Source organism: Hakea prostrata, chromosome 9, assembly GCF_041222555.1.
Source record: "Hakea prostrata isolate BN-2017 chromosome 9, UWA_Hpros_2, whole genome shotgun sequence".
NCBI classification, from domain to species: Eukaryota; Viridiplantae; Streptophyta; class Magnoliopsida; order Proteales; family Proteaceae; genus Hakea; species Hakea prostrata.
Window position 1 is genome coordinate 1,951,582 of NC_142608.1, and position 12,866 is coordinate 1,964,447.

Consider the following 12,866-nt stretch of genomic DNA (forward strand, 5'->3'; position numbering starts at 1 on the left):
AACGGTTAACTTGTGTCAAACGTGATACGAATTCAAACCTTGAGATTTTCAATGTTTTGAAAAACACAACCCAATCTGACCGCCCACCCTCTTTCGTGTTTCGTTTTGGGTCCGCGTCTGGGGGCTGTTCCGCCGGCGTGGCGGGCCTCCTCTCCATCTAGCTGCTCTCTGTTTTTCAGCTCTGTAGATCCGCTGCGCCCCGGTTCCGTTCTTGGTGATCTTCTATTCTGCCCATGAATTCCTTACACCAAAGGCGACAAAACCGATAAGTCTTTACCTCTGCAATTTGATTTCCCATCTGGCCCATCTGGGTTTTCAGAACTTTCGGTTCGTAGATACAAGCCACATTGCTTTGCGATTCCATGATAGTATCTCGATGTTTAATTTTTTCCCCTTTCTTGGTTAATGGGTTTTGTGTTTTCGATTGAATTATAAAAGTTAGGGTGCTCTCTCTTCTCTCGCAGTTCTTGAAGTGAAGCGAGTAAAGAAGCAGAGGATTGTGTTCTGGTAAGAATGAAATCAGTAAAGAAGAAATGAAAACGATATTTGATAAGATTGAGCTAGTAGAACTGTAGTGCAGAAAGGGGATAAGCAAATCGGAACCGATGGAGCTCTGTCTGAGCGGTAACTCACTCAAAACATTCTCTCGTTGCATCACTTGCCTTGCGCGCGTATAGATCACGAACTCGCCATTGAAGCTTCTCCTTCTCAGGTATCATTTCTCAACTACTCATGATCTCACACCCACACCACCCGGTGTCGGCTCCCTGTTTTCTCGGAATAATCTTCACTCTTTGATCCCTGGGCAGTTTTTTATGTAACCGTAGGGATTAAGAATTCAATCAAGACTTGATTGGAGTGATTTCAAGACTGAAAAGCGCTTAATCAAATATGTTAGTGCTTTTCATTTCCGATGATGCGTTGAATTTGTTTTTCTTCTTTTTTTCGTTTGACTTAGATTAAATTGAGAATTCCCATGACATAGAAGTTTGTTTGGCTACTAAATGTATGTCATTGATTACAAGGGATTTAGAAAATACCAATTACAAGAAATAATTCATCCTTCCCCGTTGCTAGGGTTTTTTAAGAACATAAATTTTGTATTTTCTAGCTACTTTATTTGTTGGAGCTGAAACCTGTAAACAAAAGGAAGATTAGGAGTGACGGCAAATGAGTCTTGTGGTCCACTATCCTTTGGATTTGATCGTCAGGTAGACCTTTCCACTCCTTGTTTCGTGGCAGCAATTGCCTTTCCAAATTACCCCAAACTTGCCAATACAGATTTCCTAATTTCTATATATATTCACTAGTGGTGCACATTGCCTTCTACACTCAATTCATTACTCCACTTATCAGGCGTAAGACCTGGTTTGTCTGATGCAGAGTACACTATTCTTATCATAAAGTATGAAGTATGTTATGGTTGTGTTAAAAATGGTATAAAAATGTAACAACAAAAAAAAAATTTGTTTAATAGATTGGCCTAAGAACTTCTAGGGAAATAGATTGGTTTACCTCCAGAGTTCTAGCACAATCTCATGGTGCTCTGCTTCGTGGAGGATGCAATTATCAATGTCTGTACTGCGGAGATCTGTTTCATAGCCTTGATGGCAATGAAACAGGTCTCAATTCTGTGACGCGAGGAGAATTCGAATTGCATATCGTGCAGCATCATGGATCTCATCTGATTAACTGGTTCAGAGGTTTTAGTCGCAGGGTTCAAGAAGATACAAAAGTGAGAAAGAATGTCATTCTTCCGATTTTCCATTCTTTCAGAGCGAGGCTGTAGATCTGTTTTGATTTCGTTCATACTGGAATACTGGATACTGTAAAGACATATAGTCTCCTATTTTGATTTCGTTCATACTGGAATATTGGATACTGGATATTGTAAAGACATATAGTCTTCTGTTTTGATTTCGTTCATACTGGAATACTGGATATTGGATATTGTAATGACTTATAGTCTTCAACCTAGATTGCTGATCTAATTTTTAGTAATGGAAGTTTGTTTTGCGCAATTGCTGTGTTTGAATAATTCTTGCTATGCCCCTGTCTCTCTCCTATGATTCCTTACTAGTGTCTCATTTGATCTCCATTGAAGAAACTTCAAGAGTGCATTGCTGAAATCTCTCTCCCTCTGTCTGAGGCACACACATACACGAATACCATTTTTCCTGGTAACAACACACTAATTGGAATCCTTGGAACACAGATTTTTATTTTCAACTTTCAACTAAATGTCAAGCATGGAAGTTAAAGTAAGATGTTCACCAAAATGCAGAACACTGTTCCTGTTGTATGAAGGTCTCATCATTGCAGGATCAGGAGATGGTCTTAATGTATGGATTTAACTTTCTATTTTCCTAATATTACTTGCCAACCAAACAAATCCTCTGGGGCTTTTGTTTCCCTGATTCTTGAGGGGTAACTACTTAAAAATCAAGCTGCAATATAGCATTCTATTGAAGGGTTCAATGACTATCTTAATGGGACACTATATCCAAATGCCTGTACACGAAGGAACACTGCTTGAATGTTTTCTTCAAAGGCATCATATCTATCTACCAAGAATACAGCAGTGATAAAATCTTCCCACAAATCAAGACCCTAAACTCTGCTTATTGGGACAAGCAGGGGAAAATAAGAGAGGAGGGTGTCGAAAATTATAACAATGAGAACTCTCCACAACATGCTTAAGCTTTGGGAGCTCTGATACTCCCTGGTTGCATTTACAGAGTTGGAGATGTCTCTTCACATCTTACAAACCTTGTTTACAACTTGGTATGTTCAAGCTAAGTAATTCTTCATAAATGTCCGACAATAAGCTAGGACTTCCTTTTTATGCCACTCTACCATACAGTATAATTCCTCAGTTTCCAACCCTTTCACAGATGCAATCCCCAGCTACTTAAAAGACAGGGCATCCCTTCACTGCAATGCCAGGTTCAGTCGGGCATTTAGCCAACGGACAGTGATCAATATCAGTTCCCCACCACTTCAAATTCCGGCCCTCGTTCTGTAGAGCAAAGAACAAGAGAACACCCATGAAAGCTGTCCCAGCATCTAATGCAGCCGATAGAACATAGTTGTATCTCTGCCACCACCCTTTCCGGTATCTGAAGACGAAGTGGTTAAAGATGGTTCCAGTAAGAAGCCATGAAGCTATATTAGTAGGGGTTGCTGGTGGCATTCCAGCAAAACCATAAGATATAACAGGAATATTGATCAAAGGAATCCATTTCTTTTTCAGGGAACATCTTGCTCAGTAGCCAAATAGGTACAGGCAATATAGCTCCAACAAGGAATAACCAAACCAAATTCCTGTACATGCCTCCAGGACCGAAGAGCCGCTTTGGTCCAATTAGCCCCCAAATGACAGAAGCATCGAACGTGACTCGGAATTTTGGGCATGTCCATGGACTGTCTGGATGCAGTTGTTCAACATCACATATATTCTCAATGCTGTACAGCATCCACCATCCAACTCCCAGATTGACTAGTGCAGATACTATAGTTCCTGCCAGCTGCCAAAGGTTTTGATTGTCAATTCAAGATACTTGTTCTAAACAAGAGTATCTCAAGTAAATGTTTGAGTTGCAAACCTGAGCTGTGAACATACTCCTAGGAGGAATTTTCATGTAGTGCCCGAGTTTCAGATCAGATAAAAAGGACAATGCATGAATGGTGCTGATTCTTCCATAAAACTTGAACACCATGTTTGCTATAGGCTCTCCAGGTAGAATATATCCAAAAATGAACTGGGCTATGATGTCATATCCAGGTTGCTGTTCAGCAAGAAATGGAAGGGGGAAAAATTGTAAGGCCAAAATTGAATTTGCAGTCTATCTTCATCCTCCTTATGCTTACTAGTAAGAGTTCTCATTGAAGACAAACAATGGATAAAAATGCAAGCTTCATTTATTCTGTCATATGGTTGGATCAAATCCATCGGCAAAACAAATGCAGATGAAGAAAAGGCCAAACAATTTCAAAACTTTGAATGTAATACCTGGTTTGTAGTTGCTTGAATAACTCCAATTGGGAGGGTTACAATCCATGCAAAACCAAAAGCAAAAAGCATCCCCCACCATGAGATCTGTACGTCTTTTTTCCACACGAAAGATACTAAGAGAGAGAGCACAACACTGCCAACTAGTAGAGTGAGAAACCACCACTGTGGGACTTCTTTGTATTTCTTCATCAATTTCGCATGAATGTCCAATTTCACATTCTTCATGGCTGACTTGCTCTGTCTCAAGATATCCCTACATTTTAGACAGCCCTACAATCAGTGATGTTTCATGAATATTCAACTTTAAGCATCAAAGTTTAGAAAGCAGACAACCTGCCATGGAAGAGGGCTACATGAACCAGCGTTGCTGTAAATCTTGCAAATCCTGATGCAATTGAAAGAGCAAATAAAGGACTGAGGTAAAGCTTTCCATAACTGTTATATGCAGCAACATTGAGATCATACTGTGGAGTTAAGATCTTAGTGGTATCATAAGTTTGCCCAGTAGAAGTAAAGAGCTGATTCGAAAATATGGGGAACTTCCGAGCATCAAAGGTGTTGAATTTCCAGTAACATACAGGGACAATTATGTAGATAAACATGATGAACCCAACCCCAACATTGACGATAGCGTGCCAAGGTGCAACCAGTGGACTGCCATGGTAAGCTGAGATTCCAGCCCAATCCAAGGTGAAGGCACCAACTCCAAGTCCATGGTACCCAGATCCAATTTGCTGAGCAGTAATGTTGTGTGGCCATACCCAACAAACCCATGAAAAGAAAGTCAAGATTGGTAATAGATAACCAGGGAGAGCATAGTAAGCGAAGCTTGCCACCAAGAAAATAAGGAAAAATTGCATCCGTGTAAGACCCTTAGACGGAGAATCCTTCTCATGCAGTGCCCTGCAACATCATCCTTACAGAGTAAATAATTTCTACTGGTGCTTTTGAAAAGCTATTGCAAAAAGAAACTATTGCAAAAAGAAACAAGACTCTGTTTTGTCATGCATAAATGACCTTGAAAATGACAAAATTTATGACTACATTTATTTGTATTGTGAGAGAATACTCAACTATTATCGAAAATCTAGTAACAACCGAAGCTAATAATATTTTCTGGTGCTCATTTTCTATATGAAAACCCTCCTGTTTATGCTTTTTCGTCCTGAAACAGCACCAAGCATTGCAGTCCACCCTCAAATCTTCTTCACAAATCCGGAGGGTGACATGCATAACCAGTTGTTTACAGGAACTTTCCTTTTAAGCATTTCATATTGAAATCAGTAAATCTTGGAATTCCAAACAACTTAAATTGAGAAGGGGTAAAAAATATGAGCGAAAGACCTGAATAAAGAAACTTGAGCAAGGTTTGCAGGCCACCACATTTCAACAGGATCTACCAAATATCTCCTAAGCATGCCAGCCCATCCATACCCCAAAACCTGCAAAATTGTCAAAGGGAAACTATACTCTCAAAACTTTAACATGCATTCTTGGTTTCCTTGTTGAATTCATCTAATAGTGGAAAAAGGCAGACAATTCAGAATAAATACAAAGCAGAGGATTTAATAAACGGAAAGAAACATTACGATATATATAAGAGTATAAAAACAAAATTTTCAGCACTTTTACCCTCTAAAAGAAAACCAATTAGCCTCTAAATTCTTCTATGCCTTATCTATTTATTAAAAAAAAAAAAATAAAAGAAAAGAAAAGAAAGAAGAAAGAGAAGAAGAAGAAGAGTTAAAAAGAAAAGAAAAACACAAAGAAGTAGAAACAAACACTCCTAGATCCAAAAACAGAGAAGCTATGTGTAATCAAGCATGAGAAAGATGTACTCTCTTCATCTTGAGTAGATAAGATGTAGATTAAACAGTTTAATGCATGATCCCAACCCTTTAATCTAAAGCACATAACAGTAGCATCGGAAAAGGGGAAAAATTCCAAAGAAGAAAACCATTTCCAACCTGTGTTGTCAAGACAAGCAGAAAGGCACAAAGGAAACTCAAACTTTGTTTGTAGTAAGCCTTCATAACCGTGATCACACCTATCGAGTAGGCATCTCCTCCTCCAGGGGACACTCCACAGTTTGCAAAAATAGTAATTATCACATGCTCCTTCATATTGAAGGGCCCTGGATTCAAACTAAAGCTTCTTCCCAAGACCTGAAAATTTCTTTTGGGCAGTGTCGACGCCATGAATTTCCCGATAGGCAAGGCAGCAATTTGCACCAAAATAGGCGATATCGTCAGAGGCTGCGTTCGGTATATGAAGAAGGTGTTCAGAAATATTATGAGAGTACAGGAAATAACACCCAGAAACCACGCTCTGAAAGTCATCACCGGAAGCGAGGGATCGTCCGTTTCTGGGACAACCAGTGCCACTTCCTCCACAGAACAACGATCCTCCGGCGCCGGTGGCTCTTCTTTGAGCTTCTGGGTGCTCTTAGATTCCTGTTTCTGTTCCTCAGAAGCCATTTTCAGTTGGTTTGTCAAAGCTCTTTTTCTGAATACCGAGCTTGACAAACACGAAAATACAGAGCAGGCTTGTCTGTTTCAAGAATTTTAGAGTTCGGATATTTGAAATTTGGGAGGAAGAGAACGGCCTAATATACAAGAGAATCGCGTGGGAACTGCGGAATATTAATGTGTCCATTTACGAAAATACCCCTTCATCGTCTAAATCCGCAATAACTCATTTTCTGATCTCGCAGCCGTGATTAATAAATAAATGGTTCTTGAGATTCGTCCGTACAAAGGTTTCAACTCATTTTTGACCATAGTGTCCCTTTAATAGTCAAATGACTTTCCACTGCCACCTCACTCACTCCAAGCATCGGCTAGTGTGAAGGGGTTAATCAGTAAAATCCTTTTTCTATTGTATTTTACTATTTTATGCTGGTCCGACGGTTTGTGGTTTATTCCTTGGTTCATTTTACTTGATCCGACATCATTGACTAACCAGGTTAAACCGAGGTACTTAAATCTCATTTTGGGGCTTTTGTTTGAGTGATTAGGTCTTCTTGGCTGCGCAGTAGGGTCTCTTTCCTATCTTTGTTGCCGTATATGGTCTCGAGCTTTTTTTTTTATTAGTTTTCTCTTTTGTATGAGTGTTTTTTCATTTTATTCGTGTGATTTTCATTTTAGAGCGACTTGATGTAGAGTCAACAAATAAATTTTAATTTTGGTAGATCCAACATCTGTTGAGTTTCGAATCCAAAGACCACCTCAAGGGTTTTAATGAATTGATTTTGTAGAATCGAAATCATAACTCCATTCTAATAATCTTACTATACCTCCTCTGACTCCAATCTTGAATTTTTCTTGAGTTTCATATTACCCGGTTCAGAATTTGGTTTGAACCAAGACCGGTTGGGCTATTGGTATACTTCTTTTGGATCGTCTCCGCTTAGAATTAGATGCCTTGAGGTGTGGGACCTGTGGGTATTTCTGGAAATTAAAAATGGAATTCTCTCTTTTGGGTGGGCGAAAATGTAAATGGACATTGTGGGGGCGGGAATTGCCAGAACCAACGAAAGTCTTTAGTGCGGAGCTACTTTTTGGCGCGTATGGATACCACGTGCTATTCGTTTTGGACACAAGTCCGCTCGTTGTCAGAAGTGAAAAACCAGTCTCAAGAGGTACGTGTGAATGCTCGTGTGGGACCTCAGAGCTGATGCAATGTCAGATTAGGTGGGTCCCAAATTAGTCTGACTAAGCAAACGGCGTGACCCTACTCCGTAACTGTTGTGTTCATTACTTTCACTGATTAGTCATATTCAGCGATTGACGGCGTCGTAGTCTAGCACAGGTGTCAGGTATCTAATGCCTAAAAGGACAAAAGCTACTCGTGCAGAGCTCGTGTGTAAATGTGTAATGTTGGAAGGGTAAGAGAGGAAGTGGAACCCACGTGGCACGTTGAAGGGGGTAAAGTGAATGGTGGTTGGTTCGCTCAATGGGTAGATGAGATCATGGGGGGCACCTCTAAGATTCTTATGGGTGTCACTCGGCAGTTTGTCACCTCAGAATTTTAATCATTTCTAGGCAGCAAAGGAATTGGGACCACTGGATGACTTGTGGTTTGACCTTCTATGTTAGGCCCAGTGAGCGTGACTTCAATACTAATGTGAACGAGGTTGTAAAGATCTACGCAATGGCTGGGTGAAGAGGATCTAGACTCCTGTCATTGTTACGCAAAGGCGTTGTAAGTCCTACACTTACATAAATGGAAGGGCATTCTTGGCGGAGGGGATCTTTGAGGCAGAAGGGGCCGAGGGAGGCCATGGTCCCCCTCCCTCAATTTTCAAGAATTCCTAAACTTTCTCTTAAAATTTTGATTCTTATTAATAGTAATTTAAATCTTATTATAGCAATTTATATCTCATTAGAATTTTAGCAATTGATTTTATCAGATCTAATCATAATCAATGAATTTTATAATTTACTTATAATTGTGTTATCTATATTTTAGTTCTATTAATTTCTTTTAATTTTTAATGTGAGTCTCACGTCAGAATATAATAAAATAATTCAAAGGTAAGACTTACATTAGGTTGTGCATGAGCCCACACAATATCTGTGGTGAAAATGCATTAATGCTAGCTTGATGGAGAGGTGATCTGAACTCATTATTTTCTCCCTCCAATGTTCAATCTAGATACTGCCTCTGATCTCCACTCTTTTTTACCATCGTTGTGGCCCACAAGGTTGGCTTAGTTGGTTAAGACCAATGTTTTATTTATATTAATGCCCTTACTCTACATAGTTTCATAACTTCTAAAATAATTGTTCCATAAATTTTTTTTTTTTTGACCAAGTTGATGTCAATCATCGTGAATGGAAGATCAAACCACATACTTCTTGGACTATAGGCAATTAACAAGAGACTGCCTCCCAATGCACTAGAAATACACCCACAATTCAATTGAAAACAAAATCTTATCTAGAAAGATTTACTTAACTTTACCATTAAAAAATAACTAAATTTGGCAAAAAGAAAGTTTCTTTAAAGGAGTAAATTGTCAGTGAACTTTACCATCACTTCATTGGTCCTCTGAGACATAAATAAATGATAAGAGTCTTTTTTTTTTTTTCATTTGGTTGAAAAGGATGAAAAGTCTATGGCTTGCTCAGTTATACTTAGGTATATGATGTGAGAGGCAGGTTGGTAGGTTGTCAATGAACCATACCTGATAGGGTAAAAGAGAAAATTTTTAATGTTTCTAATGCAAGACTAGAAAAGTGGAGATAAACTTAAGCTTTTTTTTTTTTTTACCCATTTTCCTTTTTGAACAAGTGATTGACATTGAAATCTTTGATGGGAAGTGTCTCTTGTATTTTTTTCTCCAAGTGCCACAGCAAAACATTTCAAGACCTCTCATCTACCACAAACAGACAGGAAAAAATGGGCCTATAAAATGATTCCTTGTGGAAGGAAGAAGAGAAGAGAAGAAGAGAAGAAGAGAAGAAGAGAAGAAGAGAACCAAACGCACACAAACAACAAACCCTAAGATTCTATGGCAAGTGGTGGGTCAACTTGAAAAATAAGATCTAAACCATTTTTAATGTTTAACAAAAAATTCATGACTATACAGTGACTTAACTTTCATCACTAAACTCCAACTCTTTTAGCTGACTATACCCTGCTTCCAGTTCAATCAAATCTGGAAAAATCCAAGAAAAAAACAATGAAAGAAGAGGAAATTTTACTCTACCCTTGGTTGAGCATCAAATGCATATCAATCAAACAAATAAAAAACCAAATCTGTCTCTTTGAACCCTTCAAAGGTTCCACTCATTAACGAGTGGTAAATAATGAGCTCTCAATTTGAATGTCAACCCAGATGACAGATGACAATTATAAGTGGTGGTCCTTCAAGGAATATTAGAAGAACAGTAGTAGAGATTTAGGTTTATTGTTTGCTTACTGATTAGCCCATTAGCCCTTAGCTAAAGAGCTAAGTGTACTTGAATGTGAGATCATCTTCTACAATCGATGGACCTAAATTTAACTGAATTTTCTTGAGAAGAAAAGGTTGAAAAGACTAGTTAGCTGGACCTTTCAAGTATCTGCATTTGGATCTTTTTTTTCTTGTTTTCTACTTACAGAAACAGTGTTCTGGTGGTCCATTTGAGCTTTGGTTACATGGCAATTTGTATAATCAAAGCTGATATATGAAAAAAATTTTTTTGAAAGGATAATATATATAGTTTACAGTAGACTAATTAGTAATGCCTGGTCTTTTTCCTGTAAAATAGGAAAATTTGACCAAAAATTTCTTTTATGTTTCATTAATTTGGTGGATAGTCATCTTATGCTGTTATTGATCACCACTTGCTTGCCTTTATACAGCAAATGGTATGAACACTATATTTACTCTATCAGGTATCTTAATGCATGCTCGTTGAGGAGTGAATGGTTCAGTTTATAAGTTACTTTAGTAATTATTAGAGATAATGATTCGTTGACGAAATATCATTTTTAGGAGCGACTGGGTGTGTTGATGAGTTGCTTTCTTTCTGTTAAGGGATGAACAATCCCTACATAAGATACACTTCTTAGAGGGCAAAGGTTCTAGTTAAGTGCATCTTGAGGTGTTGCTTTCTTCTTAACATCTTTCTCTCAATATCTGTTTCTGATTTTTGGTTTGTATCTTTTTTTCTTTTTACCTTTTTTTTAAGAAAAAGTATTCATATGATTAAGTACATTAAGTCGCAATAAGGCAGATGTTTTAGTTCAGTTGGTAAAAATCTAACACCTCATATACGAGTAAGAGGTCAGATCTCCTTAGGGCTGGCTAGGGTTTTGCCCCTATGCATATGTAACTCTCTCCCTATATATATGCAAGCTAAAATTTTAGAAAAAAAGAGTGTTATTGTGAAAAAAAAAAATGCAACAAACCAAAAGATTCAATCTTTTTCTTTTTTCTTTCTTCCAGAGCTAGTTCAAAGTAGTTCCAAAGTACAAAAAAAGAATTTGATGTCGCATGATCATGTTTAGTGGGGGCTTTTAAATGCTTTTGTACGACGAAGTGATTAAACCTACATTGAAAGAAGTAAAAGAGCTAACTTAAAATAATCTTAGAAGTGGTGAGAATATATATATATATATATATATATAGAGAGAGAGAGAGAGAGAGAGAGAGAGAGAGAGAGAGAGAGAGAGAGAGAGGTTAGAAGATGTAGCCAATATCATCTTAATTAAAACCGATTAGTAGCCAAGAATTAATCCCTGTAGCTGATCACATGTGATGTAGCCTGAGAAATACTAGTTCTCTGTCAATGTCTCATAACCCTCATTTAAAATAACTCACTGAGATAGAGAAAGAGATGCTAACAGCAGATATATATCACTGGTACACCCAACCTTTTCCCCCATAACATTATTCCCACTTGCCCATATATGATTGATTCCCTTCGAACACAAGGCCCCACATTCACGGGCTCTTCTCAATCCAAGCAAGAATTAATCCATGAAAATGAAAGGTGAATATGAAGATGAAAATGGAGAGTATAAAACCCAACAGCCAATCCCAATAATTATTCAATCATCATCTTCTGGTAAGGGTCTCTCCTTCCTAGTCCACTTATAATAGAGAATAGAGAATAGATAAGATTACACAGAATCCCCCATTGTCTTATTCGCATTAAGAACAAAGAAAAAGGGCTTGATTGAAGGGTCTGAGAGATTTTACGCATTCTCTTTGTTCATCACTTATTTGAGAACCCTTATCTATATCAACAGTTCTTGATGAGCTCTCTTCACAGTTACATGAGGCCGACCAATCACAGTTAACATAAGAGAATGCATTCCCTGCAAACACTCCGGATTACTTAGCTAGTTCATATTCTATACTGTCTAGTGGGGGCTAAAAGGAAACTCATCACAAACTGGACAATTTGTTTATACATTTACCAGCAACATCAGAAATGCATTAAACAACTGACTCAGCTGGTAAGTCCTCTCTAAGAAAGTATGAGTTCGGGGAGCGATTGAATAGTATCATCATGTAGACTTTGATTAGTGGATGAGTTTTGATCCATAACCAAGCTCAGTTGGGCCTTCCAACGGTTGGCCTTATCAAGTTAGAAGCCCAGTTACTCTTCATTCATGTTTGGTTTATGTCCTCATTTGTATAAAGAAATCAATGCATAGAATTGAAGTTGGTATTGGAGTTCTCACTGTGGGGGAGATTAATGAAGGATAAATACTTCCCACTTGCCTGGAGTTTTCTTTTTACATTGTTCAGCAGGAAATGAACTTGATTGGAATGCCATTCTTCTACCCAAAAAAAAAAAAAAAAGGCAACTCTAAAGAACCATGCAGATTAGAAAATCAGCTCTACAGATCACCAAGAGATGGAATGACGAAGATCAAGGTAGATGACTTTAGCATTCTGGAAACAAAACAAGCAGGAATTGGAGGTATTGCAAGGGGATTATACAGTTAAGATGCTCTTCAAGTTTTGGTGAGGGGTGTGGAGCACAATCTTCAGTGGTGGCTGAAGCTCTTGCAGTTAGAAGGGCTCTACGTTATGCAAAAGAGTTGAAGCAAGCTTACATCATTCTTGAAGAGGATAAACTTGCTGTAATTGATTCTCTAAGAAGCAAAAATCACAGTTCAGCATGAAAATAAGCTACCTTACGAAGACTCTTTGGAGCTGCTGTCTTCTTTACAAATCAATTACATTCCAACATTGCCTCAGAAAGCCAACGATGTGGCTGACTCATTAGCCTTTCATGCTGGACTATAACTTTTCCTGGGAATTCTGGTTTGTTGGCCCATACTTACAGATAACTTAGGCTCTTCTCACTAAAAAAAAGGTATTGTAGTTCTCTTTTCTTAGGATCTC

At 38.2% G+C, this 12,866-nt stretch overlaps 1 protein-coding gene across 1 annotated transcript; it reads right to left on the bottom strand.

The window, feature by feature from the left end:
- Positions 1-2,652: 2,652 nt before the first annotated feature.
- Positions 2,653-6,586, bottom strand: OPT3 (oligopeptide transporter). The gene is given in 7 exon segments (XM_089168447.1): positions 2,653-3,250; positions 3,252-3,527; positions 3,606-3,788; positions 4,013-4,268; positions 4,349-4,918; positions 5,360-5,457; positions 5,983-6,586. Coding segments are annotated over 7 exon segments (2,232 nt in total). The 5' UTR covers positions 6,493-6,586; the 3' UTR covers positions 2,653-2,911.
- Between the last annotated feature and the right edge of the window lie 6,280 nt (positions 6,587-12,866).